General features: G+C 34.9%; 1 protein-coding gene across 1 annotated transcript in view; it reads right to left on the bottom strand.

Moving 5' to 3' along the window:
- Positions 1-24142, bottom strand: part of AHI1 (Abelson helper integration site 1) — a 91910-nt gene that overhangs the window by 16145 nt on the left and 51623 nt on the right. The window contains exons 21-22 of the mRNA XM_050316814.1: positions 7781-7839; positions 2257-2322 (exon numbers count right to left, since the gene is read on the bottom strand). Coding sequence (XP_050172771.1) covers positions 2257-2322; positions 7781-7839 — 125 coding nt within the window. The remainder of the gene's footprint in view (positions 1-2256; positions 2323-7780; positions 7840-24142) is intronic.

Below are 24142 nucleotides of genomic sequence, written 5' to 3'. Positions count from 1 at the left end.
GCAACATTCACTTCCTCTTGCAGAAAAGCAGCTGAAACCAAAGCTGCACTTTGGTAAAAGCTGAGGCTGCCTCAAGTTTTGCTAATGGGATCAGGGGTGGTGGGAAAGCAGCAGGAGAGGCAAGATAAAGGACTGTGGGATTGCAGAAATGGTTAAGAACATTCAATTCACTAAGATTAGCTTCAAAACAGCAGCTGTTAGTTTTATAAGCAATTTGCTTGTGAAGCAAAAGGAAAAAAAAAAACTTCACACATTCAGTTTTTCAGAATTGTTACACCACCTTCAGATCCCATTCTCTGTCTGCTCATGAAGCATATGTGTTTGAATAAATACTTCAACAGTATGACAGTTTTACCGAAGGAAAAATTTAATACAAAAAGACATGGCAAAGTTTTCCTTTGATCACTCAATTTTTTTTCCTTTCTTTTTTTTTTTTTTTTTTTGCTTGTTTTGCTTAAAAATAAGGGTTTGGAAACACAACTTTAAAAATATCTGCCAAAACACACTTAAATTCCATTTCACATAATAAATCCATTTGACGTACGATGCACCTATCCTTTTATGAAAAAGAATACTAATAGTCATCAGCATCGTGCATACTACATAAAATACATTACCAGAAGCCTGCTTTCTACCCTGAATATGAAAATATCAAGTACAATTTCTTAATTATGTCCTATACACTATGAACAAAAATCCGTCCTGGTGAACTCTGAGCAGAAAAGCTTGAAAAGAAAACAAATGAACTGAAAGAACAAGGGAATTGCTCACTTTCCTCATCATAAGTGAGGAGCAAAATTATGACCTATTTTAGACACAGAATGATGCTTCCCTACCTATAATTTTGATCTCATATTCCTCTACAAAATCGTAAGTAAAGAGGTCAGAGACAGGGATTGTTAGGAGCAATAGGAGGTTTAAGGGGTTTGAAGGAGACAGCTAAGTATGATGATGGGGATTTGAAGGAAAAAACCCCTTTTTTATTACTCATGCATGCATTTAAATCTTAAGACTGCTGAACTGCACAATGCTTTTATATTTGTATTTCTACTTTGAGCAAGATCACCTGTGAGTTATATGTGTAAAAATACAGCCAATGTCATTTGTATTTTCATATATTCCATGTTACCAGTTAAACAGATTAAATCAGTTATAAATGGGAAAAGATGGAAATGATTCTACCATTTTAAATTTTATGTAGTAATTTTTGAGCTGGTCAGTACTAAAAATTAGCATAAGCATACTTCTCACTGAATAGGAAATTTATATAAATATGCATTCAAAAGTCCTGAACTCACATAAAGAAGCTAAACAATGAAATATCCTTTATTACAACTCTCCTCCCTGCATTAGGAAAGCTAATACAGTAATTACAGGTGGTGTTGACAATATAGAAAAATGAACTGTAGCACAGAAGCAAACTAAACCACACTAATGAACACCGTGATCATGTCCAGTAAGAGGTGCTCTAATAGTGCTCACTTCAGTTAAGTGACAACCTCATGAAAACCATGAGGTCACGTAAGGTTAAAAAAAAAACACACCAAAAACCAAAACCCAAGAAGGAACGCAGGAATGTAACACTAATTACTTGGCAGCATGAAAAACAATGAAAGGCAGAGCTACAATTATTTCATTTTGCAGTGTCTTTTTAAAGATAGTTTTAGTGTAAATGTTATGGTTTTTTTGGAAAATGTTACTAAAAATTCACTGCCAGAAACAGGTCAAACCAATCAAGCAAGTCCCACTGTTTGTCTCTCAGAAATAAGAAATTAATAAACCAATGTGTCCTGTAATACAACTGGTTTAGTAAGTCTGATAATTTAAATGAAATGTGGAAATTGCCATCATATTCTCTGGAGACATATGATCAGAAAAATGACCATGATGGGATACAGGAAATGCACCTCAGAACCAAAGAAGAATGTAAACCACTCACAATTATGCCTAAAGCATTGGACCTTCTTCTGGTGTGACATTCAAACATTTGTCAAGTTCTGCCTGGGTCCAAGTCCAAGCAAAAAGTAAAAAATTCTAAATTCAACAAAATTTCACAAGGTTGTTTTTCAAGGGTGAGATACAATCAGCATTAGTGTAGTTAGGCCAGTCATGAGCATCTTTTTAAGAATTACAAAATCTACAGGAGCAAAAAAAATCCTTGGGATTTCATGCTACAAAAAAGGCAACATGATTTCAGAAGCACAGATACAGTAAAACAGGTATAGAAAATACAGCAAAAAATTACTTAATACTTACTGTCTCTTGCCCAAGTGGACAACTGCTTCCTCCTCTCACTCCCAATGGAGTCACGCTGTCATCATTCTAAAAGAATAAATTATTTTGAAAGTTTAATATGAAGTATCTTGCTAAACTATTATTATGAGTATTTTTATGTCTAGTAAGATGGTAAGAATTATCTGTAATAAAACACTTTTTTTAAAAAAGAAAAAGCAGAAGTGAGCAACACTGAGTAATATTGGCTATTGGCTGGTAGATATTTAGAAAAAGATACCAAGTTTTTCAAGTATGTACACTGCACTAAAGACAACTGGACTGATGACTATGCAGTCCCATCTTGTTTGCATTGCAAACACTACAGTAGATATTTAAGAAGTTGTTGCAGTGAACTTCATCTCTGAACCAGTATGTAAAAGATGTCACTTCTATATAATGGAAATTTTAGGTTGGTCTTAATAACCAAAACTTCCCATTTAATTCTAGTTGTTCTATCTTTACCACTCACTCTTCAGACTTCCAACAAATTCAAAAGAATAGTAGGTATATAATGCAATAATCAGGATATGCCTGTATCAGTAGATTTTATTTCTGTCAAACAATAGAATGCTTGAGTTCAAAGGAGATACAAAATAGAAAAATTAAGAAAATTAGCAGAGGATCAACAAACTAGAAAAAAAAGGAAGAGCTGCAAGTCCTCTGCTGGTATTACTTAGTTTTTTTCAGTGGTCTATCTTCACAAAGGGAAAGCCAGTTTCCCCTATATTTTGTGTGCGTCAAAGGATATACACTGCAGTACAGAATAGAAATACTACAGAGGAATTAAGACATTTTAGAAGAATTAAATGTGAGATTTGCAAAGTAAACATTTCTACCTCTAACAGATATAAACACTTAAATCTGAAAACTTTTATCCAACATACTTCACCTTTTTTATATTTTACAGCAACTCCTTTAACTATCTTTTAGATGAACTTTTTTTCTCTTCCCTTGCTTTTTAAAAAAATGTATCTAAAATGTAGCACTTCTTTTATTTTCAATAGGGTTTTTTATATAGTGCTTCAAGGAACATTTTTACATATTACAAAGAAAATCATTGCAAATCCTCAGTAGAAAAAATGGCATTCTCAAGAACAGAGGGTCTTGTCCTCAGTGGTGTCTTCATAATTTAGTGAGGCTTATCCCATATGGAAAATAAATCACTGGCTATTCTGAGGTCCCATCCAGTCTCCAGATTATTTCAGATGCCACAGTAGTTACACACACATACAGTGCATACAGGTGAACACAGCATAAAAGTGAACAGCTGCACTCAGTTCTCATCATCTACCACAACATCTAAACCTACCACCTAAAGAGTTCTGAGTAATTATGTACATGCACAGAAGGGGAAAAAAAAAGTGTAACTGCCTGATTTGATAAACAAATTTTGAACAAAGACTGGTGGAGCTGCAGTTCAGAATACGTGGCTTGTTCAGTGGTCTAATGGTAGTTAGTACTGCTGTACAGGTTTCAGCTAATTCTCATTTTCCATTCTCAAGGTTAAGAGAACTGCACAGGCAATGTGCTTAGCCTGTGGGATGGGAGTGCCTCCTGTTGCTCAAAAATGATTCATCAGAATTATTAGCAGTATTATTTAGGTATCTAGTTCAGGTGTTCATATTGCCCCATTATTGTGTCTCAATCTGTCTCTCTCTCTTTCTCTCCTTTTAATGAAGTATTTAGGAGGCTCTCAAACACTCAACTTAAGAAGAGCTAGAAGAGAGTGAGCAGTTTGGAAATAACAAGCTAAAATCCATGAGTCACCCTGTGATGATGTTGAATATTCTCAGACACTGCCTTAAACTTCTAAGGCAACAACAATCCAAAGAGGTGCCTCTTAAAGAGATAGATACTCTGAGTACGTCACTGGCTACACACACCTCCACCTCTAGCTGTCAATTGCCACAGCTGTGATTCAAAGAAATCAAACTCAATTATCTTTATATGACCCCTTTTCAGCTGCCTACCACAAATGTAGCTACTGCAAGGCAGCAGAGCTGCCTCTGGCATGCCATGCCGTGCCATTCCTCAAATAGTGCCAACTACCAGTTACACTGCAAGAAACACCCAACTAAAACTACTGGCCTTTCAGCTTGGAAACACAATTTTTTACATGTTGTGTCACGAGATTAAGGCATGTTTTCAGGATCCAAAAAACCGACAGAAATACTGAAATGTATGAATACATAATTCTTAATACAATATTAATGTCTCCTTTTTTCATGCAGGACGGAAACTAGTTAATCCTTTTCTTGCATTGGAACAGATGTGGGGCTATAGCTATGTTCCAAGGAGTTGGTCTTTTTGGGAGGCAGACCATCTGTGAGAAACAGAAACAAAATCCTTGCTGAAACAGTCTGCCATGTCACACTGATTTGGGTTGAGCAAAGCTGTTAGGAGCTCTCAGCATTAAGGAACATTTTCAGAGGAAGATAAATAGATCCAGTCATTCATGCAGAGTTCTAGACCATGGAGTATCACACTGGTTATCCATGACTAACCCACTTAAGATACCCTTGAATTTTCTAACTCAAAACCAAACAAAAATGTTTCAAGACACTAATACAAAAGAGAACATTGCACCTAAGAGTAAACCTATAGATATACTGTTGTATCAAGTGTTATCAATTCCTGATATTACACTAATTAAAATATTTATGGCTTCTTTTTAATTGGGCAGTTTCAGTGATGGTGCTAATGGAGGTTTTGCTTTTTTCATGCAGATGTATAGTGGCTAACAGGATTTGAGCATTAGATATCACTCATTCCCTTAGGAGCAGGAGCACTGAGTAAGAACAAGGGATTAGTTTTTACTGTCTATTCAGTAAAAGTCTCAGCATTTCATTCTCCTACTGAACCAATATATTTCAATTACCACATTATCAAAGTTAAAAGAAAAAAAAAGCGAAAAATGTAAAGTCTAATAATGTTTCCATATGATTTTACCTTATATGTAAACATATTCTTCATTGTAAAAGAATAAACATATAGATTAAGTCCCACTTCTAACAGTTGGTCATTAACTCTTAATAACAACACTTGAAAAATAAGCTTTTCTAAGACTAGTTTTAGGTGACACCACACATACCAATGGGAACCCTAATGTGTATGCATACAGGGCCAAAGCCACCCTCTCTCCTTTTCCCATTAGTGACGGACTCAGTGTCATGAAGAAGGACAAACATCTATTTCCTGAATACTGCACAGTGCCCCTACTTCTCTCCACTCCACCTCCCTACACCTGCCATCTGCCAGAATGGAGGAGAAACTGGGAATATTACTTATGCAAGCAGTCCAGTAAACGCACAAGGAATGTGTGTTACAGCTTCCCTTGCCTATCCAGTAAATCTCTGCCTCAGTGTGTAATAGCCCAGGTTCTAAGACTGTTATCTTTTGGGGTTTTTTTGTTGCTGCTTTTGGTTCATGGTGGTTTCTTGGTTTGTTTTTTTTTTTTAAAGAAGACAAAATGAGAAATTAACTTATAGAGCTTGATTGAAAACTCTTGGTTAGTTTAAAAGATAATATTTAAAACATTTAAAAATCTTACAGAATAGAACTGAGATTTTACTGTTGCTCCATTGTTTTCCTTTTTTCTTAAGAAGGGCTAAAAATTCAAAGGGTTAGAATTTTACTTAATTGTTTCCTCTCCTAAAAATGTCATGCAATCTCTTTACTCCAGTTAATTGAAGTTTTAAATTAAATGCTAAATAAGCTGAGACTTATAAGAAAACAATCATATACTGTCAGCACTATCATATTTCTGTTCTTGTTCTCTGGTCCAATGCATTCCTTTTCCCATTAGTGACACCTAACTACAAATTTAGTCTATGGGAAACATAAGTGCAAGTATTTGTATTAGGAGCTAAATTAAAATTTTTCCAAAAGTATCAATTGCTAAGAACGACACACTCTTCTTCTTTTTATTAATTAATCTGTCTGTAGAAACTTTTAAGTTACTTCCTTACACTTCAGATGACTACAATCCTGATTTGATCACAGCCTTTTAATATTTAATAAGCATGGGAATCTATAATTTGCCTTGAGGAAAAAAGAACCTGCACCAGGCTGCACTTTATTGAAACCTGAAATGTACAAACAGAAATAAGAAATGCAAACACAGCTGCTGCAGTAAAGCCTACAGGGATAAGAAAAGAAAAAAGGAAAAGGAAAAAAAGATTAATTCAGAAGCACGTGAAATACTCCAGCTCTTGAAATGATTTAAAACCTCTTCAACTATTCCACCATTTCTAAATATGCTACTTTGTTGGTATTAATTACTCGGTTAGCCTGTACTTACAAATATATTCCTGCATCTATAATATGAAAAACAACAAACATATTCAATATTCAAAGTTTAAATATAACGCTTAATTTAGCCCTCTCAGAAAAAACTATTTTAAATTAGCTGCTGTTTAGCACCTCACAAAAGAGGTACTAATGTACTGGTTGAACAACTTATGCTTTTCCCTAAAAAAATACATATTGATGGCTAAAAAACTGGAAGTGTGAAAACAAGAACCAGGTAACCACTAACAAAAGAGCAATGTAAAACTATACTGTCAAATTTCTTGGTGAATCCTACTTATTTTATAAGCCTTCCACACCTGTATAAACAGATTCTGTTAAATAAGGTAGGATCAAAAAAATCCTAAACCAATCCAAACCAAGACCCCAAATCCAAACTGTAAAACAGCTATAAATGATCAAAGTTAAATTATATCCATTTATAACATTTCTCTCAAAAATTACAAGTAGTGTAATTACAACAGAATAATAAACTATGGTATTCTGTCCATGAGTGCAGGAGGATTAACATCTCCAGTACAACAGGCCCAGCTTCATAGAGGTACAAATGCATTCAGTATTCAGAAGCACCACTTGTTCTTCTATCACCAGTTCCTCCATACATTTTATGCTTAATACAGGTTTATCAAACGTAAAGTTGGAATTAACGGCATTTACAGATTCTGTTGGATTTTTATTATGGTGATCAGGAAACCAGAAATAAACAAAGGAACAAATACAATCAGTAGAAGTTTACAATCAATATTTAATAGATAAGCAGTTAAATAAACAAGAGGATAGCTGTGATATCACTTGTTACAAAAAGACAAAGTATGAAACAGTAAACAACGAAAACATGGTGGTACAGATAGAATTTAATTCCAAGTTACCGTCTCAGCTTTCTTTCACTGCTTATCAATGCCTTCTTTCTCAGTAATAATAAAAAACTCAGGAGTGTGATTTAGCTTATTTATTTCTATACAACCAAAAGTAAATCATGAAAAAAATATAAAGCTTTTGATTTGCAGATATCTGATCTTTCTACCAGCTGGCTGCAGCATAAGCTAATTTGCCTATGTAGACAATTGGCTTGAAGATACCTCTTTTTTTAATAAAGACAGGATAAAAAAAAACACCTCTCTACAATGAGAACTTGTGAATAATGACATTTTATAGTTAAACATCAATTTAAAAAAAATGCAAAAAGAGAATTCCATACCATCTGTAGTCTACCCAATAGTGTTCGGCTAAGAGGATTTCCTACTGGGCTGAAACACCCTGTGAAAAGAAAAGGCTGTGAATTTTCTGCTTGTTATCCTTTTCCATCGAATAAACCATTTTATTTTAAAACCATTATGTTAGCAGGATATGTTTGACAAAATTCTAATGAAAAGCAGCAGCATCTTTCAGTCACAACTATGCATCCTTCAGTCAGGAACAGTTGGAGGGTTTATTTAACTAACAGACCTGACACAAGGTTAACTAATCCAATATTTCCATTCAAATGATTTGGAGAAGTAGCTCAAGCTATGTCCACATGCCACCTCGTGCTCAAAGCTGACACTATTATCTAGGCTGTATTGCTTTCCTCTTCATTGAATTTCTGAGTAATGCATACAAAGTTTTCCAACAGAAATGATCACAAAAACTCACAAAGGAATTACTTCCTTATTTTATCTGAAAGAATAACTATGCCTATTCAGTAGTTCCTTTTGATCATCTGAGTTCCTATCACAACACATCTTGCTGTTTATTTTATTCACTCTCTACATAGTGCACTTGAACAAGTACTTGTAAATTCTTTTCTTTTCAAACTATTATGTTAACTACTAAGCTCACAAAAGTCCTTTCATCATCTATGGATTTATCTTTTTGTTATTGGTCTCCTCAGCTGTATACTTAAGAAAACATCTTAAAAAGAAAAGATACAAAAAAATCTGAAAATCGTTGAACATGACAGTGAAATACGCTACTGCTTCACTGGAGAACCGTTTCTCAAGCACAGAAATGCCAGGCAACACAGAGTTAAGCTCACTGGATTTTCTCTGTGAAGACACCAGTTTTCAAACAAGTTTTGTTTTCAAAGAGGAATAAATTTTGAAAGCTCATTTTCATTTGCCACACCAAAAGCTTGCTTTTGAGGAGTCCAGTATCAGAATAAAGACGACTTTTCAGATTCAGATTCCCATGCACTGGCACAGCTCCACAAGGAAGCTTGCACAACTTCACCTACAGTATCCTTTCTAAAGCCTAGTGGTTTTGACTTTCACAGGAGATTTACTCATAAATACTTAATCATTAAGATATTTATATATTTCTAGCTAGAATAAGAGCTGCAAGATCAAATAATCATAGTTAAACCAAAACCATGCTCCTGCAGATCTTCTGCATGTGACTAATTTCGTTGTGAAAAATCCTAAACGTGTGCAATAATGCATTATTCAGCTATGTGTATGAATTAAAAGTTTTTTGATCTTAATAACTTCAAAAAAGCTTATATTAATTTTGAAATACTTCATTTTGAAAGGCTTACTTTACTTCTTATTACTTTACCCCATCTCTTCTAAGAAGAAGAAAGAGATGAGAATAGAAACAATTTTCTGAATTTAACCCATGCTCAAGACGGTAGACCTGAAGCTAACTTTTCTTCAAACAAGCTATTTGCTAAAACATTTGTTCAGCACAATATCCCCAAAAGCCATTGGGGATATTACTTCTATTGGTGTTATTATCTACATACTCATACAGTTAACAAACACAGATGCTATAGAGGTGATACTACATATGGATATACTGTTGCATACAAGTGTCATATCAACTCTTTGAATAAAAAACCCCAAACTCAGAAATCAATTAAAATGTCTGCATCATAAAAAATAAATTTTTCTTTAGACAGCTAAGTATTCTACCATAGGATTCTACCATAGAATTTGAGTATTGTAGCGTTGTGCCAATTTACACAAACCCATACTAAGACACAAGATATATAAATTATTTGATAAAACCAATTGTTTGTTTGGAAAAATCAAGTTTTAATTAAAACCAAAATTAATCTGTATTTTTATCAGTAATATAATTGACTTTCTTGTTTACCTAAAGAAAATACACATTACCTTCAAGTATTTCTGGACTGTATGAGTAAGTGTGTGAGTACTTTTGTGCGGTCTCTGTATTTAGCTGCTTGTCAAGTGAAAACTTTATGGTTAGACTGATATTCCCAATTAAGATGCAATAAAGGACAGTGTAGACCTATTATGCTGCAAGCATAGGATAGAGACAGATGTGTAACTTAAAGATACAGGTAGTGCTGTACTGAATTCTAGAAGTTGGCACTGGCTTAGAAAGCATTTTCCATGACTAGAACCAAAACAAACAGAAAATTCTTAATACTTTACTTGAGATGTAAACAGACCACAGCATGCTTGGATCCAAATACTCTATGATCATGCCTGTTGGTTACCCCAAATTAGTTTTAGTGTTATCCATTAGTTGTTTTCAGTTATCAAGTACTCCTTTAGTAGCCCCTACATTCAGAACTGTCATATTAACAAAACTCAAGCTAACAAAACAAAACCAACAAAAAACCCTGTCCAAAGCTTCATCATTCCCAAAACAAGGGTTGTTCAGCAAGCAAGGGAATATCCATCCCTTCTTTCTCAAATGATGCAGAAGAATTTTAAAGCAATGAGTGTTACACAGCTACTGGCTTGATATGGTTCCATGCTTGATGAAGCATGTAAATGACATCAAGCAGGTGTGACTAACAGCCTTAGCAGTGCTTTATTTGGTTATCTCTCATCCAGACTGCACACTTTTCAACTCCTATAGTGAGGTACTGAAACTGAGGTCAGGATTGCTGAACGACATATCCACTTAACCTAAAAATAAAGTTTACAGGACACCATGACCTGTTGGGACTCTCACTTAGTTTGAGTTAATAGAAAGGTCATTAATCCCTTGTAAGGTCAAGCCTGAAAAAAGACCCAACACCACCAGGTTAATCTAGACTGTCCTGTCTTAAGGATGCTTCATAATCACTGATGGAAAAGCATTTTTATTGATGCAGAGGGTTTACTTGAACTCTTCAATAATCTTCTTTCTTAACAGCATCAGCTGCCTTCACCTTCAAAATCACATACATCTTGAGAAGCTAATCTTCCCTATTAAAGTATCAACATTTGAATTGCTGCATTTCTTATTACTCTGCATTGACTCTTCAGTGGTTTCCTTTATACGGAATTTTATAGGGGAAGAAGAGACTATTTCTAGACAAATCTACTGCTAATGTCCAAATGCAATATTAGATGTCTCAAAATGATAGATGCTAATGTGTTTTCTCAAATTACCAGAATTTTCACGCCGACACAAGTTAACAGCAAGACAGCTTCTTTTTAGGGTCCACATAATCCTATTGTTAAAATTATCTTGAGAATCCAAGCATGTGCTGGCTTTTGGGAAATGACTACCGAAGAACTGGTATCTTTTGCAAAACAAGGTAGCTGTCTGCCTTGAGAGGAGTCTGAAATTGTGTTAGTTTCCTGCATAATTTGAACAGTGAACTGAAAGTCTGTCCTCAGTTCCTCCCAAGTCACTTCTGGCAATATATTCTCTGCCAGTAAAACAACAACTAAAGAAAAAAGAAGACAGAAACCAAGCAGTTATCCTGTCCAAAACACATCTATACTACCAAGTTCCCAGTTTTACTGCATGCTTTCACTGAAAAACTACCCTCTGCTCTAGACAAGCACATCAGCATGAAGCCATCAAATTCCAAATAGTTGGACTGAAATGCACAAGGTAGATGAGTTGGTATGATAACAGCAATGGTGCCCCAAAGTAGTACTTGTAATTATCAAGAAAACTTCCCTTTAAATAACGGTACCTTTAGCTATTTTATTTATTTTAAATTAATAACATAAGAGCCAAAACAGGGAAAAAATTCTTTCTAGGAAGTCACATAAATCCACTATTATCCTACTGGACTGTATACAAACACCCAATGTTAAACGTTTATGTGAAAAAATGCTCTTTTAAGAGAGGCTGAGAGAACATTCATTACAGAATTCATGTTTTAATTATCTTTTCAAAAGAACGCTTTTTTCACATTTTCTGAAAAGTTCTTGATAAATTAGTTTTTTAATTACTAAAATATTTCATCATAAATCTCCAAGGATTCCAGTCACATGGAATCTACAGTTAATGAAATCATCCAAAATTTCATCCAGGAAAATTCTCATAAAATCACACAACATCAAAGAAAAAAGACATATATAATAAGCCTGAAAAAAGTTAATATTCAGACCATTTCTGTGATGAACAACTGTAAAGCATGAAGAGAGAAAAAAAAAAACCTCTTACCTACTCCAGTTCCACATTATTCTGTTTTTAATTGAGTTTTACTCTAAGTTTATACTAATTGCTAATGTCTAAAAACCCACAAACAAATCCTGAAAGACATGAAAACAATGCCTCTAGGAAAAGGTATTTCTTATTGCAGACATTGTATCGCGGCCTCTTGCAATGCAGTGTAGTTAAAATACACCCAATTAAACAACAAAAAGTGTGGAAAAAGTCACCTCAGATACGGGATGAATACGTGTATATCAGCTCAGTCCCTTTCCTACTCATCTTCTGTGGCTTTAGAACAATTTTTCAGCAAACAGAATTATGTTTTCAGCACAGACACCTATTCAAAAGTATAACCTTTTTGACCAAAGGGTCTTTTAGTATGCAGTCTACTTTAGCTTTCAAAGGTTTTAAAGGAAAATTCTGAGGTGGGTTTTCTCGTAGATTTTTTTTTTTGGGTGATTTGTTTGTTTGGTTTAAGTAAAAGCTTTCAGCACTTTCATTCTTCAAGTTAGGTATAAGAGAAATATGATAATTTTGTAATGTTCTAAATATATATTAATCTTCTCTCAAAGGCTTTATCCTCAAACCAATTATGCTTTAATAGATCAAACAGAGTTTCATTAAATAAAAAGATTGCTTGTATATTGGATAATAATCTGTTTTCCTATTTTCAACTGTTTTTAAACACAGGATCACTAATACTTTAAAAACCCACCACAAACATTTTCAGATGCAGTTCACATAAAATGAAAGGAATGGATGCATCCACTTAACACAAGAATACCTTTCATTTTACCAACTAAATAGGTGTTTTGCTAATATCCCTTGCTGCAGGTGAAAACTCATTTCCAATTCTGCTCTACATAACTTAGTCTAGCACCTATGATTTTGGAGATATTCCACATCGAACATGAGAATTGACAGGATCAAAGTACATTGAAAACTATATCATAGCTTTTAAAAATACTTTAGATGCATTTGGCTGAAGGTAGATAAAAAACCCTACATTCAAAAGCAGATACAAGTGAGACAAGCAACAGAGTATTTTTAAGCATTCTTTCTAAAACAGCATTCTCATTGTAACTAATATGACACCAAAGGAAGTGGTTAATTCCCTTGAGAGCCTGTACCACGAAGGGCAGTGGAGCTGGCAATGGGTGTGGAGCACAAGTCCTATGAGGAGCATCTGAGGGAGCTGGGGTTGTTTAGCCTGGAGAAGAGAAGGCTCAGGGGTGACCTCATCACTCTCTATAACTCCCTGAAAGGAGGTTGTAGCCAGGTGGGGGTTGGTCTCTTCTCCCAGGCAACTAGTGACACAACAAGATGACATACTCTAAGCTGCGCCATGAGAGGTTCACTCTGGACGTTAGGAAGAATTTCTTCATGGAAAGAAAGGGTTGTTAAAGCATTGGAATGACTGTCTGGGAAGGTCAGCCTGGAGTCACCATCCCTGGAGATGGTTCAAGAAACCACTGGATATGGCACTTAGTGACATGGTCTAGTTGACACAGTTGTGATTGGCCAAAGATTGGATTTGATGATCTTGAAGGTCTTTTCCAGCAAAAACGATGCGGCAATTCTGTGATCTTGCAAACCACGTAAAATGTATATACTCAAAATAGGCAGTTCTCACATGCCATATTTAAGTGTATTCACAAGAGTGCTGTGATGGCAACATTATCAAAGGCAAAGGTCTTCTACAAACACCCATAGAATTCTCACAGTGTATTCTGCACTGATAGAAGTCTACTCACTCTCAGTCATTACTAGCATTCTCCTTGTCTTTTCCCCACTTTTTTCTTTGATCAGGGCATCTGGAAAAGACTGAACTATCTCCTCAATGTTGTTCTCATTTTCCAAGTGGGGTTGCAATTTGTTAACCTAAATCTCTGCACTTAAAACCAAAACCCCAAATCTATAGGACAAATAATCCCTCTCTGTTGACTGTCTTACTTTTTATAAGTAATAAAGTTCTGTTAATTTCTTTTGCCAGTTGAATATGAGAGCTCTTTGCATGCTGTATACTCTTAAAAAAAAATGAGAGAGAAAAGCCTTAGGTCTACTGCTGCCAGATGTCTCTCCTCCAATTAGTGCAGACCGATCTAGATGGCAATGACAAAAATCCCAAAACTTAACAAAATACCAAACCCATACCACTCCCATCCCCTCCCAGTTAAGCCAAAACAGAGCTGTACTAATAGGTAGAAAAGCATAAAATTTTTGTTTCCCTTCCCCATCCCCATTAATACAATGAAAACTCGCAAACTAACAAAACAGAAATTATGTCAATAGATCATTGGCTGTTGTTTGAAATACTCTACTATATAGAAAAGTCTGTACAGAAGGATAAGCTTTCAATGAAAAAGTAAGCAATATTTACCTTTTTAACCATTTACTAAATACTGATATTAAAAACAGTTATCTAGTAAAGTAACTCTACAAAGAGAATTCAGGACCATGCAGTTCCATACATATTGCTGCAGCTTCTTTCACAGAGCATGTGATTTTCCAGTAGATGCCCCAATGCCAGGTATTAGGAGAACCCTATGTTCTCAAACGAGTCACAGCTGTCCTAAACTGAGAAAGACAATCGGTCTAGTGTGCTTTAACATGGTAACGTCCTTATCCAAGGACTGATGCAGTTACATCAAGTTACTGCATCTGGCAGGATCTGATTCCCCAGCCCAAATGACCACGTAGCGTGTCCTTGCAGCAGAGTGAGCTGACTACTGAAGCAGTGGAGTAGACCAAGGCTTAAATTCACACCTGTAGATCCACAGAGAGATATCTTTGCTGTAACATCAACTAATTCCAATCCTCATATAAGAGACCTCAGAATCAGACAGCACTAACATGAAAACACTGTGCTTCTGGCAGTGCCAGATCCCACAACATAATTATCTCTCTCATCAGCCAAAAGAATGCATAGAGATATTCATTCAAGGTTAGCCATCATTTTCGTTCCTGGTTCAAGGTATACAAGGGCAAAAACATATGTACTCTGAGAATAATTCTCCAGGAGGAACTATGGAGATTGTCACTGGCTTTGAGAAGAATACAATTTCATTTGGAAATATTTAATCTATACTCAGGCACAATGAACAGGCAGAATCTGGCCCCTACTTAGAAAAGGCATAATGAAGTAAAAACTATTGCATCACAAAAACAATTAAAAATTCCAACTTTTTAATTAGAGATTAAAATCAAATACATTTAGCAGCCTACACACCCACCTAATTATTTCTGAGTAATCTTATCAAACCATCATCTTACATTTTTCTCGCAAATGTTAAGTTCTACAGTACCATATATAAACAGTGCAAGTAGTAGCACGTGTCCAAGCATTCTTTTGAAGTAAAGAACATTTACTGAATTCATGCTAATCAGGAATGTGCTAATTTATGACAACTTCTAACATTACATCACAATGGCAGTAGATACCACTGAAAATAAGCAGAGGCTATAGTACTCAGTTGTTTCTTTCTACAATGAACAGAGAGTGATTCTACAGCAAACATCAATAACCCTGCAGAGATATCATCAGCATTCTGAAATCAGATTGGCAGTATTATTTACAAGTTCTAGATAGCAGATAAAAAAGATGTAAGGAAAATGCAGACTCTGACACATACTTTGTATTAATAAGAATTATTTTTCTTCTAGTGCTGTAGATCTCCTGAGAAAGTCATTATTAATTTTGCTAAGGTCCCCTGGACTACTTAAAAGTAAACAAGCTACAGTAAATTTAAAAGCAAACTTATTTTGTATTTTATTAAATACAGCTTGCATTGTTACCCTATCAAAAAATACACCACGAAATACAGAAACTGCAGTCCTTTAAAGCTGTGGATGCCCAGCACTGAAGTAGCAACTTTCTTTTTGGTTTAGTAGATCTTTTGCTTCTGCATTTACTTTCCCTCCTTGAATCAGAGGAAATGGAGCTCTTATGCAGGATTTATGCTCATCTGCTTCCTAAAAATATGTAGTAGGGTTAAATTTTATTTATTAATATAGTTAATTTATATGTAATACATTTAAATGGAATTTAACTCTCCCTGCAACCCTCAAAGTCAAGTATCTACTGACCTCAAGAGTCTACTCCTGTCTTTAAAAATACCAAAGTTGACTACAGGTAAAAGAAAAAGAATGAAAATTATGCAAGGAAGGAAAACAAAGTAATTTACCTCACACGGTTCCTCCCTCAACAGAAGTTCAGCAATGGTTAGTTACTCACAGTTACTTAAACTAAGTTAGTCTGCTGTTCTATAAATGGAAAGCTGTGAGAAAATATGCTTAGAATACCACAAATACTTTTCAAAATCAGCCATCAATATTTCTGTGACATTAAGTCTTGTCAGCTAAGTAAAAACATCCAGTTACTGCATGACCTACTGAGGTTCTACATTACCCAGTAAGCCTCACAATGTCAAATCAAGTCTTGACTGAAAAAAATCTAAAAAAAAATTTAAAATCTTGTAACTGTTAGAAGAACTTATGTAGCATTTTCCTAATACTTGCATTCAAGGAAAAATAGTATCAGCAACATCATATGAAATATGCTGAATTCAGCTTGATATTTCAGGTCCAAGAAACTGCCAAACAATTAATACATTATTAAACCTGAAAAATTTAAGACAATTGGCAGACATTAAATCAGGAAACCACTATATAGGATTTTTAATATGGTCTCAAATCAAACGAGTAAGGTGAAAAGTTCACAGCAAGACATACTTCTTTCAGAAACAGAAGGCCATGTCTTTAAAATACATCCCCAAGTTTATTTTCCATTTTGTAGTTCAGAAACTAGACTGGTCAGACATTTCATGAAAATACGCGTGGTGAAACCAACCTACACATGAGAATTTTTCCATATCCACGCTTTGGAGTTTTCAGATGATTTATGAACAAACTACTCTAAGAAGGAGTTTTACTACATATCAATGATTAGAACATGTATGAATAACTAAGTCCTTTCTAATTAGTTTCCAGTTGTATAGGGAAATAAAATAATGGCCTGTAGCACCTTTGGTAATAAAATCTGAATATACTTCCTTGTGAATAACATATGACAAAGTGCTTGAGACTAATATTGGTATCATCTATTACAGAGGAAAATATACTGAAATGCTAAGTCAAACATTAAAGCAATACACTGCAGATCCAGTTGGGTACAGATTTCAATGATAATGATTTTTCAGTTTCCTTCATCTACAAGGTCTGCAAAGTTTTCTAGAATGCAACAGCAACCTGCTACTGCTATTACAACAGTGGATTTTTAGAATGCATTTTAGAAAGTATCATCACTTTTATACTCACAGTCTTCAGCCACTATGTAACTACTCTAGCAGAAGTTACACTGGTTGTACAAACAGGTGGATACCAAATGTTACTTTGCTGAAAGTAAAAAAAGATGACTTGGCCATTAAAGGCCATCTTCTACTACTGATAGAAAATTTGAATTATTATTATAAACTTGACAAAGAACTGAAAAGCAATCTTTTCTACACAGATTTCTCCTTGGGTCTTAGGTGGAAGATGTGCAAAAAAAAAAAAAAACCAACAAACCAAAAAACCAAACAAAAACAAGGAAAGGAAACTGTTTGCAAAGAATGTAATCAAGAGGCAATACTATATTTCATTTTACAAAGCAGTACCTGATCTGAGGAGAGGTAAAAGAAGGAGAATCAAGACAGGCAGGTTCATAAAGAAGCTGTGCTCAGCTTTGGGCTAAAATCACATTTCTAAAAATCTGGATATCCTGGAGAGAACAGACTTCTCTCCAAGGTTCAACCAGCAACACAAATCACTGCAGATGGTATTAGAAGACAGAAAGACTTTACAGTATCTCAGTGTCAAGCCAGACAGTAGAATTTACAGTCCTATCCAGTGAATTTTTATCTTGTTTATATAGGAATTTTGCAAGCAAGATTATTTGCACAGCAAGTCCAAAGATGTAAACAAAAAATATTAATGAAAATTAAATTCAGAGTGAATACTGAAATACCATTTGACTAAATATTTTCTATAGTATCATGAAAAACAATTTGATTAAGTACTTAATATAATAACATAATAGCTTTTTTCACATCATCACACGAGTAGTGCCAAACTGTTAAAAACTGCAGTACTTAAACATACAAGCTTAATTATATAACCAGTTCTCTCTGGTTTGACTACCAGTAGTACTGACTGATACAGCAACTCCAATAACCCAAAATCCACACGAAAGCAAAAAATGTTAAGTTCTCATGATCATCAATAAGAGGAAGGGGATTCTTAAGGTCTGAATATTGAAGGACAGGAAATTCTTCTGCATAACTTATTCTGAAAATAATTTCTATACATTAGGCATTGTGAATGTTATCTCAGTTTCTTTAAAACTGATTTAATTGCCAAGTGCTACAAATATTTATTTTGTCAAAAGGACCAAACAACTGAAAAACACAGAAAATTGTCTAGTAATGCTCTAACTTTGGAAGTCTCAAAGATTGTCTTAATAACCTTGTTCACTAAATCTTCCTTGATGGTTTTTGCACACACTTATGTGCCAATTATTAACTCAAGAGCTGGTGATACAGACAATCCCAGACACACCTTGTTCTCTTTCAGCGATTCCTGGAACTTACTCTGAAAATTACTTGTTTTGGTAAGAAAAGCTGATTCGCAGGAACATTCTTAATTCAAACCACAGTTTGAATCCTTTACACATGTGAATAGAAAAAAAAAAAAAAAAGGAAATTTCCTTCATGTTCTTTACCAGAAGGAAAACAAATTTCCAATAAATACTGCTATCAAGGTACACACGATGTGGTATATTATAGATGTACATTAAGTAGGCACTGCATTCCAGATTTTGTAAATAACAATAGAATAATAAATAGCCTTTCTTCTCTTGGTGCTGCTTTTAATGCAGAAGTAGCCAAATCTGAGGCAAATATAATTGGGCCGAACATACATTATGTCAGATTGAACTGCTGGACATAAAGAGTGAAAAGTTACCAATAATTAATAAAAATACATATTCAGAACTTGTGTTTTGAACTATTTCTAAAATGAAAAATTCTAAGAATGTGCTTGAGTCATTGCAGGAGATAAATACCAACTTGGTTTTAGCTAATACCTGGCTCACAAGGTCTTCAACTAGCAACATGCAGAACTCTGTTACAACATTCTCCTGAACAAGCAGAGGTGACACACCTCACCTTCTCTAAATTGATAAAGTCTCAAAAAAATCCACCTCAAGGACAGAACCATCCTTTTTTACTAAAGAGGTGAGCTCTGCTTAAATGTGATTATCCATCATAAAAATTCAAAGATTAAAGGAGTAGGAAAACAGCCTATTTAGGGTCTTTGCCTGAAAATCTTACAAAGCAAATCTTAGAGCTACAGCCACTGCTAGGAAAAAAAAAATGGTTAGGGGAATTGTTTCTCATGCTCTACAGGTGCATAGTGACAACCCACAGTTTGGTGACTGAATTCTCAAAACATTTTCCGCTACTAGGTAATTTATTACAGCAAAAGATGCTCAATATATCTTTTGAAGGAAGCTGTAATTTTCCATATTTTATTATTTGGCATATTAACTGCAGCAGTCCGTTTCCTTCGACCAGTCAGGCTCTGAAAGGATTCCAGAAAGACCTGTATCAACATCTGCCACTGCAACACCCTTCAGCTATTCTGTAAAAAATCTTATCAATGAGGCACCAGCAGCTAGCCTACAGCTGGAGTAGATATTGACAGGATAGAAAAAGTGGATGTGATGCATATGGGGATACAGTATGTTGGAATCAATCTTTAGATGAGATACAGAGTTTCAAATATTATCTGTTATACGGTTGCATATATATACAGAGTCTTCTGCCAAAGGACTGCCTGGCATGCCACAACAAAGCCTGGGGTCAAGTGAGCATGGGAGACTCCAAAGAGGTTTTTTGAATTTGCCTGTTTGTCACTTCGATCTTTTTTCTCTGCCTGAAGAAGTAAAAACTGAAGAAACTGAGCCCTAATTGTAAGGGGAAAACATAAGAAAGGAACCTCTGCAATCTGTTCCTGCACTATGTGCCTTCAGGTTGCAGAAACTCCCAAATACAAGTTTTCAGAAGTAGAGTTTTAAAAGAATTCTGATACATCATTTGAAGCCAACAAGCAATGAGTCTGTTCCTTACAACCTCCAGTGAGCAAGAAAGCACTGTGAAGCTCTCATTTCATCTGGATCACGGCAGCATACTGAGGCCAGCTCTGTAAATAACCTCAAGCTGCTAGATGATGTGACAATAGCAACATCTAAGTTACAAACCCAGAGGCCCTCACTTCTCTGTACATGCCTTCTGCTTTCTTAATGCTTTCCCAGGCCACCATCCTCTATCACTAGTTTCTACAGAATCAACATGATCAGTATCAAACTACAGTGATCAGACTACATTGGTATCACAGCCTATTATGGACCATAATGTACATCACACACCCTCAAAATTAACTTAAAAGGTGTAGTAGAATGAATTGTGAGGGAAGCTTGTTCTCACTGAAATTGGGGCTTCAGCAACAAGGATAACAAGTTGCATATGAATCCATGAAAGTTGAGTTGTTTCATGCATAAAAATCTATTAACAAAAATTGCAAAGGCTTTTTAAGCCAGTTGAAAAAGTATGCATGTATACCAAAATGGGATGGACAATGTTTGTTTAAAACCCGGATTCTTCTATTTTTTTTTAATGTACTTGGCTTCTGTTAACTTGTCAAAACCAGCAATGAAATACCTAGGTCTCCTCTAGGAGATGAGATCTCTCCCCCTTGTGCACCGTGGCTGCTACTGGGTTTTTTGCACCTCCCAACTCCTCTGGAAATTACATAAACTGAAGGATTGAAGTACTACAAGGAGGGATCAATTTCCTCATCTTATTCACTCATGCTTATTGCTGTACAGACAGCATTCTTGATGATCTGTGTTTTCTGCTGGACAAGAGAACTGATACTTTACTTCACAGTCCTTGGTAAAAGGACCGTTTCCACTTCTGTGACCAGCTAAAATTGCATTTAAGCATGTTATCTCATGGCTCAATAGCTCAAAATTACAGACAAGCTCAGAGTGAAAACAGTTAACAGGACCTCTGTACTTAGGAATTAATTAGATTCAGTTGTTTTAGGATCCACATAATTGAGAAAGTAAGGGCACACTTAGGCCAAATCACTTTTGGCAGAGACTTTCCACAGTACTACGTCACACCCTGATTTTGCAATCTATATCCACTGCTGCCAAACAGAGAGTAATGCTTCATTTAATCCACACCCTTGTATAATTTGGCTGAGAGTACTTCCTTTAGCCTGAAGGCTCAGCAGTAATTACCCTAACATACACCAATTTCAAGTAAATATAAATGGTGTTCTTTTGATAAAGTTTTTGGAATCTTCAAAGATTGCTGTTATTGTGCTCTGTATTTAGTGTAATTTTTAGTGAAATATTTTAATTAACTTGCCTAGAAGAAACATGAAAAAGAACATCTAATAAAGGAACATGTGTATCTTTGATCTCAGTATAAACAATTCTTGCAAGTTTAACTAGAAAATACAAACTCTTCTGACATTTATAACATCTTATCAATCAGATAGAAGAAACTGGATAAGCAACCTTTTAGAATAGAAGAACTAGACTGTCATTATTGTTAATGGATATGTCTCTCTGTCTTTACTACTCTGTTGACAAATTTTTGTGGTTAGATGTGTTTATTTATACTTCTGTTTTCAAATTAAAAAAATCATTTTTACTAGTAATTTTATAAATATAAACATTCAGCTTTTCCACCTTAAAACAAGGTCCTGTATTTGTGCTTTGAGCCCAAACTCTGATGTTGTCAAGTGATGTGGGCAGCACAGCAGGGTCACAGTGCTCTGAGGAAGTTCTTTCCCATGTAGAATTGCCTGAGCAGCCTGTAAGCCATGATGAGGGCACAGGTGTGTCCTTGTACTCTTAATTTTTATTTACTGCCAAAGCCAGCTGTAAGCTGGAACATCACGAGCCTTTGTAACCTATTTGCATTGGAGAAACTATGACAAAGCTACTTCAAAATGTAAATGGTACAGCAAAATAACTTATAAGAGAACCAGGTATAAAAAATTATAAAAAAAAAAATCTTGTGATAGATATTTTTATTGTTTTATAAGAAAATTAACTTTGAGAAAAATATTTGTAAGTTGTATTTTTCAGTTCTTCCACTGTGCTGTAAGCAAATAATAACAAAAAAAAATTATTTTCTTTCTCTCTTCTCTTTTATACTTTTCCCCTAAGTCAAAGTGAGAGATATGAATATCTTAAAATGAATGATCACTTTCCCCAGGGAAGTTCCCATTCAAATTAACATACAGACATATAAAAAAAGCACTTTAGACTTAATGCTCTTCTGCTTATGGTAAAAATACTTGTACCTAACTTCAGTGTAGTTACATCAGTTGACACGTGCTGAGAGCTGATCTGTGGTGTTGAGCTGGTAATTTCTCTCTACTGAGTTCTGTTACCATTTTTTGAAAAATAAAGGGAAAGTCTTCTAATTAGATCTAAAACTTTATCCATTATAATAAATTCTCTGTGACTATGCAGTGTTTTTTAGTTAAAACAAAGCATTGTAATGACTGTAAAGGTATTTTTATCTTTGGTTAATAGAAAAAAAAACCAGAACAGAATAGAATAATACACTCAAAAAACTAGAGACTAAAATAAGTTTTCTCACTTAAAAAGTCCTAGTATTCTGCACTTTCTCCTAAGAGTTTTAAAACATTAATGTTATCCAGGGCACGGGGTGGTGGTGGGTGTTTCAGTAAATCAGTTTCCCATAAAAACAAAACATAGGTACTTGATCCAACCACAGTGTTAGAAGCAGCTATGTCCTACAAAATACATAAAATGTGAGAATTCTGCAAAGTTGCAATTATATATACTTGTTATAATAACAGAAACCAATTCACATTTCTACACTTAGTAATGCAAAAGAAAATATTAAGTAAAATTTTCTATTTTTTGGCACTACTGTCCCATTAGAATGAAAAGGCCCCATGTAAAAAAAAAAATCCATCCCCATAAAAATATTAGAAGAATTATCTTGAAAATTTTTAAAAGTTTAAATTCCTGAGAAATGTGTCAGGCAGGATCAGTTCTTCAAATATGTACTGCACAAAAATACAGGAAAATAACTGAGGAGTAAGAGACAAGTATTAGGCACATGTTTCTTTCATCTTAATACACATTCATCATTTTCAAACACATGACATAATCTACTAGGAGCAGATTGTAGCTTGCAGGAAACTAACCACCCTGCAAACATTTATTCTTATGTATTGTTTCCTATATTGACAGCACCTCTATAAGACATACTAATATTATTCTGTATTTCTATCCAGTTTCAGACTTAAAAACAATCGGTAGTAGACTACTAAGCAAAGATACTTCCCTCACTGGACTGCCTGATCACCCTGAGGCCATTATGACTGTCCCTTAGTGAACAGGAAACTTGCATTTCTCCCTGCATAGTCATAAGAATAAATGGAAAAGATAAATGTATCAGGCCACCCAGGAAAAGACTACTACAATGCTTTGCACAGGTCTCATAGTATCACTTCATTATTTGTTTAATCAACATCACAAAAAAGCCCAGTAGACTCACCAATGCTAATGGAATTGAGAAACTGTTTTTGTGACATTATTATACAACACCTACTTCCCTTTTTTAAGTTTTTCATACATAAAATTAAAAAAAAATTAGTTTTCATCATTACCTATTCCTCTTAGCAGCTTGTATTACACTCAAACCACTTTGAACTAATAGTGTGGGTACTGAACCACTTTTAGGTATGTATTTCCTACTCTTCACCACAACATGCTCCTGCCCCAATTTTAAGAAGATGTGGGGCTAAAAAGAAAACCCTCAATGCTACTTAGACGTGGCAAATTGCTACATCATTTCCATAGCTCTGATCTGTGCTGCCCTGCAGGCTTAACTGTGTTCACCATCACAGCAAATCTAAATGAAACTGATGGTGAGCTAACGAGGCAGCACACATTACAGTTTAACGGGGAACAGATACACCCTGATCCTTTCAAAACAAAACCGAATTTTTTTATGTTTATATTCTTGGTAAGACATGTTTTACACACAATCAAAACAGTTCTCTTAAAATGTGAATAGGAAGAGATTTCACTCCTATGTTAAAATTTGATAAAATACAGTATTTACAGTAATATGCT

This window comes from Myiozetetes cayanensis, unplaced genomic scaffold (genome assembly GCF_022539395.1).
Source record: "Myiozetetes cayanensis isolate MyiCay16 unplaced genomic scaffold, myiCay2020 scf2-11, whole genome shotgun sequence".
Lineage (NCBI taxonomy): Eukaryota > Metazoa > Chordata > Aves > Passeriformes > Tyrannidae > Myiozetetes > Myiozetetes cayanensis.
Note: the sequence above shows the minus strand (reverse complement) of the source record. Positions and strands in the feature narration are given on the sequence as shown.